Genomic DNA, 21,539 nt, shown 5'->3' with positions numbered 1-21,539 from the left:
TGTGTAAAATCTGTCTGAGGAAATTGTTAGTCAATAAAAGAAACACTTGAAAGAAAAAGGCCTAAAATGGCCAGATGTGAAAACTTCGACCCCCACTGACATAAAGAAAGCTAATGATGTCAGATGGAGGTACAACAATGGTTTGAAAAGCGCAACCAAAGGCCTCATTTGTCGGATTTATCATTTTCCCCTCACTCACTCAACAAGATACAAATGTAATTAAATTTTCTGTTACCTTTTTTTTTGTTCAAATTGTTAATCTGAAGTCTTCTCCTAATTGTTGCCAGCTTTAGTACACTGTGTAAAACTGCAGGAAATTACTGTGCAAAATATGTTCAGAGTTCAATTGTAGACTTTTATTTAATTTTAAAAGTTACTGTTGGATTCAAGGCTTCAAAAACTGTTGTAGCAATTTAATTGGACAATTTTATCAATTACATTTAGGTTTGATTCACAGATTTTGATTAAATCATCTCAAACAGCAAAATTTGTGATCAATAAGGACGATCATTTCTGAATTACATGTACAGAGGTGCTTGCACCACCACCCACAATTTCTATGTGTTACATGAGCTATTTTCTGATTTGAAAATGCTTCTAATGCATCTGCACTCAGAGCAGTTCAATATTTGTTTCACCTGCATAAACAGTCGTTGTAAAAACGCATAAAGTACAAACAAACAAAAATGCAACATTTCATGAACAACAAATGACATTCATGTTTTGGATGCCATGAATTAAGGGTTATACAGTCATCAGATAACACGCATGCAAATTCACACAACTTTGCTACAACACACAGTCCACCACCACCACCATCAGTTGAGACAGTCACCACATCCACAGACTGCTACAGTTCTTTCTTGACTTTGCTGTTAGATTCCTGCCTCTTCAGCACAGTCCGCATGCTATCTATCACTGAAACATGCAAAACACATTACATTAAAATTCTAGGGTGCTAACGATCATTCTGTTATAAAGTTTCCTTAAAAAGTATAGACCCAACAAAAGATGAGGCGAATGTTGCCAACCCGTAACCAGTGGGAAAGATTATGGATGTTCAGTTTAAGACAATAAACTTGGTCATTGTTTGATTGATAGTTTATTTTTTCATAGTCTGTCTGGTTGTCTCTTCATGTAAATATGCATGAGCATGCAGGATATATGCACTCTGCATATCTGTTTTACTGCTTGGTGAGACTTCCCCAATTTTAGTTTTTCTGTTTCTGTCTGGATTTTTTGCTTTTGATTTATTTTCATTGGCACTGGTAAATAAAAAAAAAATATGAGACTGTTGTAACAAAGCTTACCTCCTTCAGGTGCATGATAGAAATACTTGTACTTGGGGTTACCATTCTTGTTGTACACATCATCTAGCAACTTCCCTTCAGAATCTGAAAGTAGTCATTCTCATGTATCAATCAAGACAATCAACTCATCATATCGTTGTCATAGAAGTACCGTACTTTCCGGGTCATAAGGCGCGACTTTTTTCCTCGAGTTCGACCCCTGCGTCTTGTATAACGAAGCGCCTAATCCGTGTATGAAATACGAAAAAAATCAAAGAGACCGCTTGAGTACCAGTAACAACTTGTGATAATGCATGTTTCAGCTACTAGGTACTGCCCTGCCTTTGATCTGGCCGCACACACAGATTTCCACTCTGTTAAACTCCGTCACTGACCGGTCACTGACCCCGATGCAGGAAGTGTTTCCTCTCTCAGATATGACAGGGGAACCACCTCTCATGGCAAAAACTGGGTCATTGACCCCTGGGAAGAAGGTCGTGTCTTTTAACAAGGCCACCCAGCTATCACAATGCCTTTGATCTGGCCGCCTACACAGAGCACACATATTTTCACTCAGTTAAAGTCGGTCACTGACCGGTCACTGACCCCGATGCAGGAAGTGTTTCCTCTCTCAGATATGACAGGGGAACCACCTCTCATGGCAAAAACTGGGTCATTTTGGTGCGCCCTATCGGCCCCCTGCGTCCAATGGGTGACTGGATTACAATTTTTTTTAAAAGAAGGGGGTGCGTCTTAGATAACGAAGCGCCTTGTCACCCGGAAAGTACGGTATGTGTAAAAAACAAAAAATCCTGCTTATTGTGGTCATCTACAAATATTTTTAAAGTCAACTTTGGGCACAACATGACCTAAAGTTACAAAATAATATTAACGTTACTGATTCATTTTCATAGATGGGAAGATATTTTCTTTTGACTAGTAAGATATGTTAAACAAATCTAATGCACAATGCCAGCATCATTCTCTGTGAATGCAATACACATTCTTTCTGTATTGCATTCGTTTTTCTGCATGTTTCGTGAAACTTCACAGAAAAAAAGTGAAAAATGCTTTTATTATGTGCAGTTATGCATCCTGACACTTGTTCTAACTTGTATTCCTGCACACTGTTTAAAGAAATAACATAACAAATACAACAAAAATGTTCAAAGAATGTGGAAACAAAATTATTATTAATGTGACTCACCAAAGAACAAAATACGAGGGATATAGCCACCATCAGGTTTGTACTGATCGCCATCAGGCTCCTCATGATCCTGTAACAGATTGGTTTCTTACTTCACTTCACGAAATGCCACCAAGACATCAAATACCACATCATTTCAAATCAATATCACACACATTCAAGGGGTCTCTAGCTTTAAAACAAAAAAATTCAGGTGCAGAAGCAAGCTATAGTTATCCCATGTCAGAAAAACATGTGCCTTTAAGTTTAAAACAAAAACGCTGTCAAAGGGTTATGCAAAAAATATTCCAATGGATAACAAATTTTATAGCTGTGAACTTTCATTGTCATCACAAACACCATAATAATATAAAATTACAGCACCAGAAAGGTTTGTAAAATATGTTGGCACATTCATCTCATATACTCTTTAAAAAAAAAAATTACAGTTTGAAAAAAAGAAAGAACTCCAATGGAACCTCCCCACCCCCCCCTTTTCTAAGGCTGATTAAATCAGGTCTTTTAAAACGAGGGTTAATTGGTTACAGTTATACAGTGGTTATGGACAAAAATTCTCAAAAAAGCAAGGTCGTAAAAGTCTTAAAAGGTGAGTTCGATTGTAAGTGATGCAATAGATGTCAAGTTCTTTGTAAGAGATGTTAATTATGACAATAAAGTGTATCTTACCTCAACATTTACCATGACAAATTGCTCACTCATTTTCTGGATTTCAGTACTTTCTGCAAACTTGGGCTTGAATGCTATTGGAAAAAATGAGAAAAAAAGTTCAAGTCTAAATAACACTTTATGACCAAACAATTCACAATGAATAGATATAAATAAATCAATAAATTATCTGCTTTCTATGGTTAGGAAAGAAAAGATATATAAATAGAAAAATGAATTATAATTTATGTACTGTATTTATATACTACTGAATCATACACACACACACAGCTTAAGTGTTAAATACATTCCGCAGTTGTATTATATAGTGAACCAAAAACCCAAGGTGTCATTACCTTTGCAAGCTCCACACCAACTCTTGTGGATCAACAGAAAAACAGGCAAGTTCCTGGAACATAATCAAGGTATCATCATCAAAATAAACACAAACCTTCCATGTACAGGTATGAAAGTTGGGAAACCGTTTTCAACATCTGGATGAAAACCTTATTTCTTGCATGTCCCAGATTAAATGAGCCAACTGGCATTGTGACAAGTCAAGATGTCTTTCAAGAACTCAAAACAGATTCATATTGATCTTAATAAATAACACCCAGACATAACTTAACATAAATGATGAATAATTTAATGTGCGGGTTCTGCTTCTGTTAATCTTAAAGAAAAATACATTATAACTAAATTACAAAAATCAGAAAGCTGAAATATACAGGCAACTTGCTTTATTTTGTATCCATCACAGTGGACTTTCAACACAGCAAACAAATCAGCCATAAAAAAAACCTGACTTTTCACAGAGCAACTAAGGTAAAGCATAAAAAAGTGACACGTAAGATTAATGAATGATGCACAGTAAACTTTTAGTTTTACTTACTCTGACTTACTCCTTTGCCAAGCTTTCTCCAGTGTCATCCAGTCAATATTGTCACCCCATCCTGAAAGAGTAAACATTGTTTTTTAAATTGTAGCAAATATGCCAGCGATAACAAAATAAAATAAAAATAGACAAAAGAAAAAAAGAACAAGCATAAGCCACAACGCATTTTCATGACAACAAATAACTGAGAATCAAAAACCGAGTAAAGGTAGAATTACAGAACGTTTAAATTATAGACAAAACAAAACAAAGATTTCTTATACAATGGACCCCCCTGTTTCTGAACCCCGGATTAACGACTTCCCGCATTTTAAGATACACACAGACCCACACACACAAAATTGCGCACACATGATGAAGCCAATTTTCTCTCTTTTTCCCTCTAACACACACACGCACATGTATACAGCAGAATGAGACAGAGAGAGACATAGAGAGAGAGAAAGGCGGAGGGAGGGAGGTAGGGAGAGAGAGACAGAGGGATTGACAGATAGATAGACAGAGAGCCGTTATTAAACAAGTATTGGACAAGTAGTGATAACGGCACGATGTCAGGGATGGCCAAATCTCAGATATTTTACTCGTCATCCGGATGAGTTACCGCAAGAAAGTCACAAGCCCATCAGAAATTTCACTAGTCCGTCACATACCACACACAAAAATTATGACACAGTGATAGTATGAATGACTGTCAGGTTTACACGCAAAATAGCGGTAATACGATCGACTGACAACTGGGCTGTGGTCAGTGATGAATAGTTTGTTCCAGCTGGCACTTTGTCTGGCTGTTGATTTGGTACTATATATCGCGCAATTTGCACTCAAACTGTGAAAAAGTTACGTTTCGCGTGACTTTATATTTTTCAGTTTGAGCAATGTTGTTCCAGTCAAATATAATTATATATGCCTTCTTTTTGTCTTTCTGTGTTCTTGGAAATCTTTTACCAAATAGAACCCATCCATTGTCTCCCCAATGAACTTCGACCACTCGCCAGTGTTCTTTAAATGGTCGATCTGTTCTGTTTCTCTTATACTCTTTGTTTTTCTCCTTCCTTCCGGCAGCAGACTTACCTGGTTATTGTTTATGCAGGTTCACCTCATGATAGACATTTGTGGCGTTAAAATCAGCGATAATAAATTGCCGGAAGAGTATCTGAGATAGGAGCCTCAATCTCGTTTCCCTACAACATGGCGTCGTTTTTGCAGATGACAGAAATTCCTCCATTGTAAAGTGTTTCAAATTCAATGACTTTAAAACTCGATAGTACTCAATAGAAAGTTGTTTTACATTTGACCAGAATTATCACTGGCCAGCCGGGCGAGCTGCCAGATGGTTTCTACTAGCCAGGCGCATTCTTTACTCGCCCTTGGCGACCGGGCTGACGATTTGGCCATCCCTGGTTGTGATAAAAGACATGCGCATAGTGCTAGCGACACTTAAATGATCAAGAACGTTTTATAAATTATAGCGACTCGTAGACAAATGACATTGCAATAATACACATAGGGATAGCGCAATTGAGACATAGGATAGATAACACGTATTGAAAATGACACGTACTGACGTAGTGATACGCACCCTGAAATTGGAAATAACTTAATTAGATCAAACACAGATCATGTACAATAATTGTACATAAATAATAAGAAAAGCTAACAACTTCTGGTACCAAAAGCTGTATAAGTACATCAGTACCCGTGAACTGTGTCATTAACGCATTTCATCGGCATTTATTCATTTAATGACCAACACAGGTACTTCAAAAGTTAGTGTTTGAGCTGTAGACGTGGCGGACCCGTGACGTTAGCAGACGAATTTGCAGGTAGTCAGGTATATTCCATGAGCACTACTCTGATTAAAACAAGTCTAATGGATTTCTTTCATTACGAAACTGTGTAAACGTCGTGAATGTACATACCCATGACAACATTTTACCTTTAGCTAGTTCATTTGCCGCTTCTGCAAAGAAAAACACAGAAGCAAGGAGTAGGACGTTAACGGTGGACGCCATTTTTAAACTTTGACAGAGCCGCAGTTAGAGACGTTCAACAACATGATAAAGAAAATAAACTAACAACATTCTAAGTAATGGGAATAATTCACGTAATATACTTTCGTCAACATCAATGCCCTTAATGTAGACATTAAAAAAAATTGTTTTGACTTTGCAGAATTTGCTTTTAGTGCGTGACAGTGTAATGTCGGCGCACATGCTGAAAACATGGCTGACGCTTTTGGAGACGAATTATTTGACGTTTTCGAAGAAAATTCAGGCTCAGCACCAATAGTACGGCCTGATAACAGTGATGATACACGCGATAGTTCTAAGAGGTAACAAAATTACAGTGTCTAGGCTGGATTTCTTTTTCATTTGGGTAAATACTTCCACCAAGCATCTAACTTGGAACAGTGGAACTGGAAGTGGAAGTAAAACTTACAAGTAACAAAACTAACATGCGGTTGTAAGTAGGACGTCAGCCGGCCTTGTTTATTTCTCATAAATTCCATACTGACTATCCCCCCCTCCCCGCCTAAGTACTGCTGATTGAACTCTGGACCCCGTATAATCGTATTTCAATCCTGGGGTATAAATACTCCCTGATGAAGAATGGCTTACATTTAGTGATCTACAAGTTACAATCATTAAAAATTACAAAAACTTGCTTCATTTGCAAAATCCTTTTTTTCTCTCATGAATTCAAGCCAATCAAGGGACGTAACCATTCGTTGCGTTTTTTAATTAATCGAATTTTGCTGTAAAATCTATCCTGCTTCATGCACTTGCAATAAAACGACATGCTTTTCTCTATAGATCAAGATAGTGTTAGTAGATTAGCCTTCTTGAACTTAATTGCCGGGGAAGCATTCACTGATTCAGTCTGGAGTTTATTTTGGCAGAAGCCCAGCTGATGTCCTACCTATAGCTGTGGAAGTAGACGTTTGGAAAACTGAGTCACTGAAATAGTGAAAGTAAAATAAATAAAATACGTATAGGGCTCTTTGAGATGTCTTTTAACCTACATTGTGTTGCGCAGCGGGTCGTACGGTAGTCAACAATATATAATATATATATATATATATTAATATAAATGAAAAATGTATGATTATATTTACAGAGGTGGATCATCACCTTGGAGCTTCGAGGGGAGATATTGGCTGCAGATTGAGAGCTCTTTGCAGAGAACTGTTATTGAACCTTTAATTTTTAACATATGATTTGTTTATAAATTATATTATATTTGGTGCATTCTGATTTTCAGTTCGGGATACTATTTCCAAATATGGTAATTAATTTATCATTAATAATAAAATAATGAAATCATGTTTCAGGGCAGATGACCTGTTTAAACAGGTTACGACCAAAAGGCCAGCAGAGGGTGAAGAAAATGAAGGTCCTGTTAAGAAGCTTCGTGGGGAAGAAACAAGGTGAGAAATTAAAATATTGTTTGTTAACTAAAGAAACTTAAACTTCAAATAAGCTCAGATTATGTATGGCAAGGCAGTGATAAACATTACATTTAACTTGTTTGGGAATATACAGTAATTGTGTTTAGAGTTGAAAAAGAGCCGGGTAAGAAAAGATATAATGTAACACTCTTTCAGTGTACTTACATTTGCAATTACACAGAAAGATGACTTTTTTTTTTTTTAGATTATTAAATACTTAAATTATTTTTTTACCCAGATGGGTGTGGCTTTTCTTTGGTCAGAACTTCAAGTTGTGTCCTCTAAATGTGGTCAAAGCGGGGCATCACTTCTGAAGTCTAAAAATCAAGTGGTTTTTTTTTTGTTTTGTTATTCCAAAGAGTCAACAAAAATGTCATGGGTTGGGAGGAAAATCAAGATGGGGTTGGCCATGCAACTAGAATTAGAAACTCGTAATTTTCTATTATGCCTAATATTATTGTCTAGCTCAGTAGCTGTGCTTGCGTAAGAGAAACATGTAGTGCTGATACATGTACTTGTACTTGTTTGTTGTTACAATGTTAGTTTTATAAAAGTGTTGTCAAATTTGTTTTGTTTACTGAATGTTGAACCTGTAATATAAATAAGTTTTGGTTCCATGTGATAGTACTGCGAATTCTTGATTTTACAACACAATGTGTTTCATCAGTGTGGAGGTGATGCCACGCATTCAGGTGCACAAAGTGGAAACCGTGGAAGCTTGTCAACATGAGGTAAAGTATAGTATAACAAACTTTCTTCTATTTTGAATGGTTAATTCCATTTTCCACTTTTCATCTCCTCAATCTAACCCATCATTTTTTTCCACAACTGGTACTTTCCCCAGCCCCACCCTGCCCTTTGTTTTGATTTTGTTTTTGACTGCTGTGGGACATTTTCTGACGTAGAATCACTTGGGTTTAACAATACCCATGTCTTCTGCTTCTGCTTTGAACTGCTCCTGAGCTTTTGTATACTTGTTTGTGTCTCTGTCTGTCTTTTGCTACTCTCTCTCCCTCATTTTTATTTTAAATTTTCCTGATTTTTAATAAATTCCATGCAAATATGGTAGGTCTGGGCAGTTACAATCTTGCGTGTTGATCGATTGGACATGAATAGCATTGATGATAATGACATGAATTGCGTACCCCTCGCCTCTCACAGAAGTCATTAGGGTGCTATTAATTCATTTACAGGTAGCAGTTCCGCCTGACCATGAGTTTCTGGGGCTGCAACAGTCAAACAGCCAGCCGGCCAAAGAGTACCCCTTTGTCCTCGACCCTTTCCAGAAAGAAGCCATCTTGTGTCTGGAAAACAACCAGTCCGTGTTGGTGTCTGCCCACACATCCGCTGGAAAGACTGTTGTGGCTGTGTAAGTTTCAAATTTGAAGAATATTAACAGTATTAACTGAATAATTTGCATGATTTACATCAAGCATAACTGTAAGAACATGAATGAGGTAATGAAACTGTATCCCTCATGTGCTGCAAACTGGAATGAAACACAACGTACCTTTGTTTCATTCCTAAAGGTCCCCACAGAAGCATTTACATCATATGATGCATTGATAGTGATGTAATACATGTACTAGATTCAGCAGCTGTATGAATAAACTCCCTGATTTTGTTGGATGCAAGTTTCACAATGCTTGATACTCCTGATATTCTTTTTTTCTTTGGACTATAGACAAATAACATGTAGCAATAATCTACATAGGAATAGCCACACGTAGCGCAATTAAGACAAATTACACGTTTTTTCTTGTGCATGTAACAGGTGTTAACTGTTGACTCAAACCGAAGAATCTCTCTACAGGTACGCCATCGCCATGTCCCTGCGTGACAAGCAACGAGTGATCTACACGTCCCCCATCAAGGCGCTTAGCAACCAGAAGTACCGGGAGCTGTATGAGGAGTTTCAGGATGTTGGTCTGATGACTGGGGACGTCACCATCAACCCTACCGCCAGTTGTCTTGTCATGACCACAGAGGTGTGTGTGTGCAACAGAGAACTTTTAGATAAAAAAAAAATTGTGTTTGGTCTGTGGACCTAGCTGTTTTGCTATGTACGTTCTAGCTTACAAACATACCTAAGACTGCTGTCAGAAGTGCTTCAGTGTTTCTTGTTTAAGTGCTTTTACTTGATCAACTCAGAGGTGCTTACATACCAAGTTAATCTAAGTATCTTTATGAGGTTTGCAGTTATTCTAGGAATTGAGGTTTCGGCTAGGCGGGTCGGATCTTATTCATTTTACATACTAACTTGTTTTATATGGTCACAGGCATGAAAAGGAGTCTAAAACTGTGACATGCTCAGGAAAACTTTTAGCCTAAAAAGGAGACACACAAAGAAAGGCTAGACAAATCCAGTCACACTTATAATCTCATAAACACACTATAAGTTCAAAAAGTAGTTTATTTTTAACAAACTAGTAAATTTAAATTCCGGCATATGTTCATAACTTGTCACAACATCACAAACTTTATTTAACCTTACAAGTGCACTATGACAGAAAATAAACATAACCCAAGCAAAAAACCCACATTAACTCATTCAAGGCGCGTCTAAATTTCCCCTGTGTTCCCTGCCAGCGCGCGATTTAGAGCCATTTTGAAAAAATTATAAAAAATCAACAACACAAGATAACCTTACATACCTTTATGTTTTTGCAAAGTTTGGAACTTACTCTTTTAGAAAATATATGAAACATTTGAAAGTACATTCCTTTTGTTGTCTTCATATCCAGGCAAAATATCCAATTTGAAGCAAAAAAACACAACTTTTTTGTTCTTGAATGAAACACCAGTAACTCACTGTTGCAGTACTTTTTCTCACAAAATCAAGCTGATATGCACTGTTTCAAATGTCAAGAGTGTTGCTGGTGAATCAGAGTGTTGCTGGTGAATCAGAAACAAAGATTACTGTTAAATAGACTTGAACTGGTGACTGTCAAGCATAATCGAGGCGTGTCTAAATTGTTAAATTGTCCCTGTGTTCCCTCAAATCGCACGATTTTGACCCATTTTTAAAAAAATAATAAAAATCAACAACACAAAATAACCTTACCTACCTTACATTTTTGCAAAGTTTGAAACTTGCTCTTTTAGAAAATATATGAAACATTTGAAAGAACATACCTTTTGTTGTCTTCACATCCAGTCAAACTACCTCTTTGAAGCAAAAAAACAAACAACTTTCTACGTCATGGGTTCATCATACACAATGTCATGATCGACACTTTCATTGCCCGAATCATCACCCAAATGATCGTCCATTGGCACAAACTCGTCACCAACCCCCCGGGGGTTAGGGGGAAGAATTTACCCGATGCTCCCCAGCATGTCGTAAGAGGCGACTAACGGATTCTGTTTCTCTTTTTACCCTTGTTAAGTGTTTCTTGTATAGAATATAGTCAATTTTAGTCAAGCAGTATGTAAGAAATGTTAAGTCCTTTGTACTGGAAACTTGCATTCTCCCAGTAAGATAATACATTGTACTACGTTGTAGGGGCGGGGATGTAGCTCAGTCGGTAGCGCGCTGGATTTGTATCCAGTTGGCCGCTGTCAGCGTGAGTTCGTCCCCACGTTCGGCGAGAGATTTATTTCTCAGAGTCAACTTTGTGTGCAGACTCTCCTCGGTGTCCGAACACCCCCGTGTGTACACGCAAGCACAAGACCAAGTGCGCACGAAAAAGATCCTGTAATCCATGTCAGAGTTCGGTGGGTTATAGAAACACGAAAATATCCAGCATGCTTCCCCCGAAAGCGGCGTATGGCTGCCTAAATGGCGGGGTAAAAACGGTCATACACGTAAAATTCCACTCGTGCAAAAAACACGTAGTGTACGTGGGAGTTTCAGCCCACGAACGCAGAAGAAGAAGAAGAAGTACTACGTTGCAAGCCCCTGGAGCAAATTTTTGATTAGTGCTTTTATGAACAAGAAACAATTGACAAGTGGCTCTATCCCATCTCCCCCCTTTCCCCGTCGCGATATAACCTTCGTGGTTGAAAACGACGTTAAACACCAAACAAGTCGCGTAAGGCGAAATTACTACATTTAGTCAAGCTGTGGAACTCACAGAATGAAACTGAACGCACTGCATTTTTTCACAATGACCGTAGTCCGCCGCTCGTGCAAAACGGAGTGAAACTGACGAGCCTGTTCAGCGCGGTAGTGGTTTCGCTGTGCTGCATAGCACGCTTTTCTGTACCTCTCTTCGTTTTAACTTTCTGAGCGTGTTTTTAATCCAAACATATCATATCTATATGTTTTTGGAATCAGGAACCGACAAGGAATAAGATGAAATTGTTTTTAAATCGATTTCGGAAATTTAATTTTGATCATAATTTTTATATTTTTAATTTTCAGAGCTTGTTTTTAATCCAAATATAACATACTAGATGAATACCCGCTTCGCCGGGTACGGCTTCGCCGGGAAGAAGTCAAGCCGAATACCCGGCTGTGCCGGGGACCCGGCTTTGCCGGGTGTACGTCCGCTTTGCCAGCGCACCGTACGAAGGAAGGGAGATAAACGCGGCTGAAAACACTGGAGAAGATAAGGAAGAGTTACTGGGAATGGATCCAGAGAAAAACCAAAATCGGTGAGAGCACGTGTTGAAATATCTCATCGATGAGGTTGTGTCCGGGGTGTAGCTGAATACGGTCTCCAAATTTGAAAAAGATCCACCGAGAACTTTGGCCGTGCATCGCGAACAGACACACAGACACTAGTCGTATATATATATATATTTATATGTTTTTGGAATCAGGAAATGATGTAGAATAAGATGAATGTAAATTTGGATCGTTTTATATAAAAACAAATTATTACAATTTTCAGATTTTTCATTAATTAATTTTTAAGCCACCAAGCTGAAATGCAATACCGAAGTCCGGCCTTCTTCGAAGATTGCTTTACACAAATTTCAATCAATTTGATTAAAAAACAAGTCGCGCAAGGCAAAATTACTACATTTAGTCAAGCTGTGGAACTCACAGAATGAAACTGAACGTAGTCCGCCGCTAGTGCAAAAGGCAGTGAAAGTGACGAGCCTGTTTGGCGCGGTAGCGATTGCGCTGTGCTTCATAGCACGCTTTACTGTACCTCTCTTCGTTTTAACTTTCTGAGCGTGTTTTTAATCCAAACATATCATATCTATATGTTTTTGGAATCAGGAACCGACAAGGAATAAGATGAAATAGTTTTTAAAACGATTTCGGAAATTTAATTTTGATCATAATTTTTAATTTTCAGAGCTTGTTTTTAATCCAAAATATAACATATATATATGTTTTTGGAATCAGAAAATTACGAAGAATAAGATGATGTTTTTGGATAGTTTAATAAAAAAATAATTTTAATTACAAGTTTCCGATTTTTAATGACCAAACTCACTCATTAGTTTTTAAGCCACCCAGCTGAAATTCAATACCAAACCCCGGCCTTCGTCGAAGATTGCTTTGCCAAAATTTCAATCAATTTGATTAAAAAATGAGGGTGTGACAGTGCCGCCTCAACTTTTACAAAAATCTGGATATGACGTCATCAAAGGTATTTATCGAAAAAATTAAAAAAATGTCCGGGGATATCATATTCAGGAACTCTCATGTCAAATTTCATAAAGATCGGCCCAGTAGTTTAGTCTGAATCGCTCTACACACACACACAGACAGACAGACAGACACACATACACCACGACCCTCGTCTCGATTCCCCCCTCTATGTTAAAACATTTAGTCAAAACTTGACTAAATGTAATAAAAAAAGAAAGAAAGAACTCGTCACCAGAATCTAAAATATCATCTCCACTATCATCATCACTAAGGTCAAGATCAGAACCGTTCTGAATAACAAGTTCTAGCACTCTTTTTAAGTTACTACGTTTTGTCAGCAGAACGATCCGCCATCTTGGAAAAGTCAAAACACGTGGGTCGCACACCGTCAACAAAATCAAATTAATCCCAACAATTGAAGGGAAGGAACTACAGTTTACAGTGAATGGTTCCACTGTAGACAGATAGAAGTTCATTGCGGGGGTTGTTTCCCTTGGTCAGCAGGACCAAATTCATGATATCCGTCGGAACTCAAGTACAGGCACGCGGCCAACGCTAAACACAGGTGTCGGAATTCCAGTTCCGACACGCAGCGAATGAGTTAAATGACTTTAAATATCAAAACAACACCAAAAACAAAAATCTAACATTATTACACCCGACTAGAGCATTGTGTACATAACCGTCACATCATATCACAAAAATGCAACAAAAAAGGTGACAAAAGACGATTTCTGACCCCTCAGTACAAAACCCATGTAAAAGAGATAGACACCAGACAGCCACAGCAAGGAGAAATGTAACCACAGAGGATGAAAGGAATAACATCCTTTTTCACTTCATCCGTAAAAAAATGCTAAAAAATCGAGATTAAAACAAAAATTAAACCACACGGAATGAAACCAACATCAAATATAGTTAGAAATGCTTACAACTATGAAGTTAAAATGGTAAACAAGCAAAATCCGGTTATAGGGCGTAGACAATTAAAACAAGAAATTCCTCCGAGGTAGGAAAAACACCCCCGTCAAAGGGAAATAACCTTCTCAGTTGGTGGCAGTGACTGAGTGAGAATGGTTATTTCCCTTTGACCATTAAGATGTCCCTCTATAAGTCCTTGTATAATCTTAATCCACCAATAACTCCCTAACCGTGTGTTTGACTGGTCCCAATTTTTGTAAGGACCGTCTCAGGAATGTATAGAACCTGTTCACCAAGTTTGGTGACGATCGGTCTGTTCATTCTTGAGATCTATATGCGAACACAAACAAACAAACAAACAAACACATCGAGCGAAACCTATACACACCCCTATCGGGGGTGTAAAAAACCAGCAGCAGTCAAACTTCGTTCATAACATCACAGCGTGACATATAACCAAAACAGATACATTAAAACAAGAACATTCTGACCCAACAGGCAAACAAATGTATGGACATCTCCAAATAAATGAGAAGAACCCTTAAGAAGTAAAAGTTGTGGATGAAACCACCATAAATCCACTATACAGCAAAAGAAACCTATGTGTACATAACGGCACGCAAAGTCAGAGGATGAAAGTGCCCATATCAGCTAAAAATGGTGCCACAATAACTGGAATCAACAAATCTGAGAAAGAAATTATTAGCAAAGGGACACAGTTACCATTTTAAATCAGAAAACAAGATAACACATGTAGCAGGTAAGAGATAAGAGGGGAAAATACATATGTACATAAGAGGGAAAAATACATATGTACATAACGCAACACTGTGACTCCTACGATTCTGAGTGATGTATCTTAAACAGATGCACACCTACAAAGGCAGAAATTATAAGAAAACAAATGACACACAGAAGGTACAAATAAAAAAGCAACTAGCAGCCCTGGAACATGAATTCAGATCATCATCAGAAAATGCAAGAAAAAGGAGAATGTGTACATAACATTACAACAGGAGATTATCTTTCATGCATTGAGTGCTGGTGAGTACTGCTCACTTAGATTTTGTCAGTTGAAAATGATCACTGTTTATCAACAGACATAGGAACAAGAATACATGAAAAAGTCTAAGTGTAATATGATTGTGAAATAAGTTATCAATTCTGAAGATGGTTAAAACAGGATGTGTAAACAAAAAACTTGAAGCTCACAAAAAAAGTCTGGTCTCAGCCATAAGTCTCATGTATGCCTCCAGAAAGATTTAGCAGCAAACATGTAAATAAAAGCCCAGTGTTCAAGGGACATCATGTAGTCGTCCTCCTTGAAGACTCGCAGGATGTTGCACACGGGTATAAAAAAAAAACCTCTGTACATATTGGAGGCCATTTTCTCTTCCCACAGCCCAATTCCTCAGGAAGACCTCCCAGGCTCCCTCAGCAGTAGCTTTTGTGATCTGAAAGAAAAAACGATTTGCAATTATAGATGCATGTAGTTTCTGAAATGCTTGCTATAATGTTTGGAATTGACACTATCTGCTATCGTCACAGCAAAACGATATGAAGTGACGTTATGAACACTTTCAGGGTCATCTACTGCTCAGCTTTTAATTCTTTTAGCAAAAAAGAACAAGATTTGATTGTAGTAAAGAACTCTCTACTGTACAGCCTTCAGAACAAGATTTCAATAACGTGTACATAATGTCACACGTCAGCCAGACAAGCTATCTCGAACTAAAGGAGTGTGAAGTTATGAACACGCAGTCATGGAAGAAAACACGAATCCCACAGAGAAAAGTCTGAATCTCATAACCCGGTCATTTACAAAGAACAACACAAAATTGAACCACAAGTCTGAAAGAACGAAAATCAAAGAAAATCATTGACAAAAATGTTAAATATTCCGCGCCTAGCCCGAAGACAGTAATCTCATGATGTGACGTTATGAACATCGCACCGTGCTTTCTCAAACAATTTCCTAGCCCATCAGAAAGTCCCTTTCAACGCAGGAACAAAAGAAATCAACATAGTAATGTTTTCCACCTATTTGTACAAAGATTCTATTTGTATTAGCTTAACCATGCATCATACGTTATCCGTCACGACAACAGCTTCGTATCTGAACAATCAAAATAAAATTTCTTCATTGTGCGTCAGATCGGAGACTTCGATTAGCGCGCGATATTTTTGACTTGCACTCAACCATCGCTACAAACAAACAAAACACGTCTCAAACAGCAATATGACTTCCAAAATTGATAAAACTTACCATCATTGTGTACATAACACATTTCAAAGAAATCACGACAAAACACTTACCTCCTGTGTTCTCTTATTCCTCGTTCGTTTGAAACGCAGACTTCTTCAAATGAAACTACGATCGCATGCTGGAGAACAGTAAACAAAGTTTGTTCACACCCCTTGTAGAAACGAGTCCATGCGCGGAAGAAAATATAGTACCGTATTTGACGGATTACAAGACGCACCGTTTTATAAGCCGCACCCCCGACTTAAAAAAAAAAAATTGGGACGAGCCACGTATAGGCCGCGTCACTATATTAGCCGCCGTCAAAAAAAATATAATCAGATCGTGTCAATCAATCAAAACAACCAGGCAAACGAAAGTACGGTATTTGGCGAAATTGGCTCCGAGAATAAACAAGTGAAACAAAGAAGAAAAGTGAAAAAAGTTTGAAGAAAAATATCACACACACAATTTGTAACCAACACACACATGTAGTCCCGCCCGGAATAAGCTTTTTTGGGATGATTTACGACTTTTGCGCACATTTCGAGCAGACGAAAACACAACATGGCGGCTCTCGCTCCTCCAACTATTGCGAGACACAAAAAAACAAAATCTCGCGCGCGCGAGATCCTGATACATCCGGTGTTTCTCTGTACGCTATCTTGTCACGACGACTTGTTGACAAACGAAGATTCGCGAAAGAAAGAGAAAAGCGCTGAGTCTTGAGTAGAGAGCTAATAAAGTACCGGTAATCGCTAATCGAGCGAAATGAAAATCCGCGGCGACTTCCATTAGGTGAATGCTATTCAAATTTAGGTAACGTTTTAGCCGCATCTTTTTATAAGCCGCAATGCGAATTTTTTTTTTAAAAAGTCACGGCTTGTAGGCCGTCAAATACGGTACATAACTAACGCGTCACGACGCATCACGCAGTTGGCCGAAAAACCTTTCCCGTACCGCTGTTTATCATTGGATTCGTGTTTTAAACTCATTTTCACACAGAAGAATGATTTTTCATCAAAAATCAACAAAAACTTTGTTGTTCTGAAAGTTGAGTTTGAATGTCGGCTCATTAATACACTCGGCCGGAAATTCACGACAGGGAACGACGTACATTCTAGCCTATGGTAATCTTCCGGTAAGCTTCGACTCGGCAAACTTCGGGGCAGTTCAAACTTTGCAAGGGAAAGACCGACCATTTCAGAATAGAATCTCCGTATTTTTTCTATATTTTGGCCAGTGATCTGACAGTATGCGAAAGTTTGCCGAGCACACTGTACTAGGTGTCACAGAATTGCAACAGATCACCGTCAATAATCACCAACAAAACATCAATTATATTCCGTACACGTGAACCACACGCTACGGAGTCATGTCCGAGCCGAGAAAAATGCCCTCTTCGTCAATGCTCTTCATGTTCACGATTTTAAATAAAAAAGAAGCATCAACAAGAGACTTTTTCCGGAGGTTGTATCACTTTTTCTGACTCGACGCCATTTTGTGCCTTTGACCATATTTCTTATGGCTAATTGTATGATATGTGTGTGTGTCACAGATCCTGCGAAGTATGCTGTACAGAGGTTCAGAGATCATGCGTGAGGTGGCCTGGGTCGTCTTTGATGAGATTCATTACATGAGAGACAAAGGTAAGCTGAAGCTCGAGTTTTCAGTTAAATAAGCAAAGAATGGAAGTTAAATGATACAAGGTGCCCTTTTCTACTTCAGCCCTTTTGGCATGTGGGTCTGCTCTTTAACTTGAGAAGTAGGAGATTCTGGTGCAATGTGTTTTGCTTATCTTTCAGGGACATTGTTTGAGTAATTTGTGCTAAATTGGAGCCCCCCCTCCTCCCTTTAAAAAAAACCAACATATTTAAGACTTTATAATAATAATAATAACTGGATATTTTTTAAGTGCCTAACCCTATGGCTCTAGGCCCTTTACAGAATGCCGTGTGAGATGGAATTTTTTTGGGCCAGTAGATCGCTGCCATTTCGGCGTATATTTACCTTTCAAGGGCCTATTATTCCAAGTCACACGGGTATTTGGTGGACATTTTTATCTTAAGCGAAAGACACAGACATGTTATCTTAAGCCTATACAATTTTGCCAGGAAAGACCCTTTTGTCAATCGTGGGATCTTTAACGTGCACACCCCAATGTAGTGTACACGAAGGGACCTCGGTTTTTCGTCTCATCCGAAAGACTAGCACTTGAACCCACCACCTAGGTTAGGAAAGGGGGAAGAAAATTGCTAACGCCCTGACCCAGGGTCGAACTCGCAACCTCTCGCTTCCGAGGCAAGTGCGCTTATCACTCGGCCACCCAGACCTAGACTTCTCCCCTTTCATGACCTTACTTCTTCACATGTTCTGTCCATAGCATCCTCATTTGTATAACTCCCTCCTTTCTAAAACCCTACTTTCTCAGATTTGTTGAGACCTTAAGGCAGGCTTCCACTGTATACCGGAACAGCTGAATCTCTATATAAATCAATGTGGTTTTCATTTCATTCAAGAAAAGCTAGAGCTATTGATGATGAACTTTGGTGTGTGTGTGTGTGAACAGAGCGAGGTGTGGTGTGGGAAGAGACCATCATCCTGCTGCCAGACAACGTTCACTACGTCTTTCTCTCTGCCACTATCCCCAACGCCACACAGTTTGCAGAGTGGGTTTGTCACCTGCACAATCAGGTCAGTACTGGTAAAAGAAATTCCTACACACACACACACACACAAACAAAAAATGTGAATAGATGCTTCATTCCTTGCTAAGGTTATATGGGTATTTGAAGCGTCAGGATATCTGCTTGTACAAAGAAGGAAAGAATCTCTCAGAAACAAAGAACAAGAATTGTGTATGTTTTTGGGGGTGGCTGGCTCAATACAGAATTGCTAGTATATTTTGATAGCAACAAGTTTTTTTGTTTTTTAAAAAAATCTTTTCTCTTGTTAAGACATTGTCATTTGCAGAATTCCAAGTTTTCTCATATTTTATTGCATGTGTGTTTTACTGGTGAAGTTTTGTTGTTATCTTTACCGGACAGGTCAGTTAGAACTTAGAAGCAGACATTGTTGACTGGATGCATTGTGTGTTGTGTTACAGCCCTGCCACGTGGTGTACACAGACTATCGCCCCATCCCCCTTCAACACTACATCTATCCTGCTGGTGGGGATGGTCTGCATCTGGCCGTCGATGAAAATGTACGGTCAACTCTTTTGAACAATAAAACAACTTTTTTTCTTGCTTTGATTGTGATATCTTTAGCTGCAAGTTTGATAGATTTTTGCTACACAATGTGAAATATGAACAGTGGCACACACACCCTCCCCTCGTAATTTAAGACTTCCCCCATTTTAACAACTTGCATTGACAGATTTTCTGTTCATAACCTCTATAGATTTATCTCCATTTTCCCTCCTTTTCGAGACCTGATTTTCTCAAATTTTTGGAGGTCTTAAAAGGGGGTTCCATTGTCAATGTTTTTGTTTTGTGTAGCTCTACGATGGATGTGAAGTGTGCTTCCTTTCCCTTGTTAAGTAGTTATTCCTCAAACTATGTTGTGCTGCTTTACTTGCAGGGAGATTTTCGTGAAGAGAACTTCAACACAGCCATGTCCGTTCTGAAGGAAGCCGGAGACGCAGCCAAGGGAGATCAGCGAGGCAGACGAGGAGGCTCAAAAGGTTCATTGATAGAAACACATAAAGATTGTACTCATCCGTTACTCGGATGACTCATCACATTAGCAATGACTCTTTGATAGCATCTGCATTCATGCAATATATGTTGTTACTGATCCTATTCTGTTTCATTTCACGATTTCAGTGCTTTTAAAAATACACTGCGTGTACATTTACAATAAAAGTAACATGGGATTCTTAGACAAGGTGTTACAGTGGAAACCCTCCGTTTTAAGACCTTTAATAATCAGATAAACAGGTCTTAAAAGGGGGGAAAGTCTTAAAATGGACAAGTGTAAATGGAGGTAAATTTACAGAGGTTATGAGCAGAAAATCTGAGAAATCAATGTCTCGAAAAGAAGGTACCGTATTTGACGGATTACAAGACGCACCGTTTTATAAGCCGCACCCCCGACTTTTCCAAAAAAAATTGGGACGAGCCACGTATAGGCCGCGTCACTATATTAACCGCCGTCGAAAAAAATATAATCAGATCGTGTCAATCAATCAAAACAACCAGGCAAACGAAAGTACGGTATTTGGCGAAATGGGCTCCGAGAATAAACAAGTGAAACAAAGAAGAAAAGTTAAAAAGTTTGAAGAAAAATATCACACACACAATTTGTAACCAACACACACATGTAGTCCCGCCCGGAATAAGCTTTTTTGGGATGATTTACGACTTTTGCGCACATTTCGAAAACACAACATGGCGGCTCTCGCTCCTCCAACTATCGCGAGACACAAAAAAACGAAATCTCGCGCATGCGTGAGATCCTGATACATCCGGTGTTTCTCTGTACGCTTATCTTGTCACGACGACTTGTTGACAAACGAAGATTCGCGAAAGAAAGAGAAAAGCGCCGAGTCTTGAGTAGAGAGCTAATAAAGTACCGGTAATCGCTAATCGAGCGAAATGAAAATCCGCGGCGACTTCCATTAGGTGAATGCTATTCAAGTTTAGGTAACGTTTTAGCCGCATCTTTTTATAAGCCGCAATTCGATTTAAAAAAATTTTAAAAAAAGTCGTGGCGTGTAGTCCGTCAAATACGGTAGTCTTATATCGCGGGTCCTAAGGGGGAGTTGCACTGTACTAGGGATGGTTTGTTTGCCTTTTTATCCATATTTTGTAGTAGATGTATGTCCAACTTAGTGTTTTTTCGTTGTTTGTGCAGCTCATGAGTCGAGCATCTTCAAGATTGTGAAGATGATCATGGAGAGGAACTTTGCCCCTGTCATCACTTTCAGCTTCAGTCGCAAGGAGTGTGAGGCATACGGCATGCAGATGTCAAAACTCGACTTCAACACAGGTTAGCATCCTAATTGTTAGAAGCTTAATTGTCTTGGTTTTACTGTTAACCTGCTTTTCTGCTCTCAGGTTCTGCAGGAAATGCTGCACGTTCTGTTATCAAATTTAATTGGTGACCCAGAAGCTCTGAACTTGTCTTAAAACCAAGTTTGTAAAGTTATTGTGACATTAGCGTTAGTACCTTTACTTTAGACCTTTACCATGTTATTTGGCATTTCCTGATGGGCTGCAGCAGTCCGCTTTAGCTTGTTTATGTTGGTGCTTGGTATAAAACCTGTGCAGCAACTCAGATATAACTTAATGCAAAGGTTGGGTAACTTTCACTTTTATAAATTTGTTTAGTGTATTAA

The 21,539-nt window shown here is 38.6% G+C and overlaps 2 protein-coding genes across 3 annotated transcripts in view; one reads left to right on the top strand and one right to left on the bottom strand.

Moving 5' to 3' along the window:
* Positions 1-252: 252 nt before the first annotated feature.
* LOC138967087 (thioredoxin domain-containing protein 12-like) lies at positions 253-6,072 on the bottom strand. Of its 2 annotated transcripts, none has more exons than XM_070339571.1 (7): positions 5,973-6,072; positions 4,034-4,094; positions 3,498-3,550; positions 3,163-3,236; positions 2,497-2,566; positions 1,311-1,394; positions 253-918 (listed from the first exon to the last, which is right to left on the bottom strand). In XM_070339571.1, exons 1-7 carry the CDS (start codon positions 6,046-6,048, stop codon positions 851-853), a joined length of 486 nt encoding a protein of 161 aa, XP_070195672.1. In that variant the 5' UTR covers positions 6,049-6,072; the 3' UTR covers positions 253-850. The 2 variants fall into 2 exon arrangements, with proteins under 2 accessions (XP_070195672.1, XP_070195673.1); XM_070339572.1 differs by having other exon boundaries at positions 5,956-6,055.
* A 160-nt stretch (positions 6,073-6,232) lies between these two features.
* The window catches only part of LOC138967106 (exosome RNA helicase MTR4-like), a 53,193-nt gene continuing 37,886 nt past the window's right edge, over positions 6,233-21,539 (top strand). Inside the window, exons 1-10 of the mRNA XM_070339585.1 lie at positions 6,233-6,368; positions 7,368-7,463; positions 8,152-8,215; positions 8,678-8,853; positions 9,298-9,472; positions 17,757-17,847; positions 18,768-18,892; positions 19,305-19,403; positions 19,781-19,883; positions 21,056-21,190. Coding sequence (XP_070195686.1) covers positions 6,259-6,368; positions 7,368-7,463; positions 8,152-8,215; positions 8,678-8,853; positions 9,298-9,472; positions 17,757-17,847; positions 18,768-18,892; positions 19,305-19,403; positions 19,781-19,883; positions 21,056-21,190 — 1,174 coding nt within the window. The 5' untranslated portion in view covers positions 6,233-6,258. The remainder of the gene's footprint in view (positions 6,369-7,367; positions 7,464-8,151; positions 8,216-8,677; positions 8,854-9,297; positions 9,473-17,756; positions 17,848-18,767; positions 18,893-19,304; positions 19,404-19,780; positions 19,884-21,055; positions 21,191-21,539) is intronic.

Source organism: Littorina saxatilis, linkage group LG5 (genome assembly GCF_037325665.1).
Source record: "Littorina saxatilis isolate snail1 linkage group LG5, US_GU_Lsax_2.0, whole genome shotgun sequence".
NCBI classification, from domain to species: domain Eukaryota; kingdom Metazoa; phylum Mollusca; class Gastropoda; order Littorinimorpha; family Littorinidae; genus Littorina; species Littorina saxatilis.
Note: the sequence above shows the minus strand (reverse complement) of the source record. Positions and strands in the feature narration are given on the sequence as shown.

Coding starts and splice junctions, on each gene's coding strand:
- LOC138967087 (XM_070339571.1), bottom strand. CDS start 6,048: ATGGCGTCCACCGTTAACGTCCTACTCCTTGCTTCTGTGTTTTTCTTT. Junction 3,551..4,033: donor TGGCAAAGGAGTAAGTCAGA/GTAAGTAAAACT, acceptor ATTATGTTCCAG/GAACTTGCCTGTTTTTCTGT. Junction 2,567..3,162: donor TTGTCATGGTAAATGTTGAG/GTAAGATACACT, acceptor AATCTGTTACAG/GATCATGAGGAGCCTGATGG.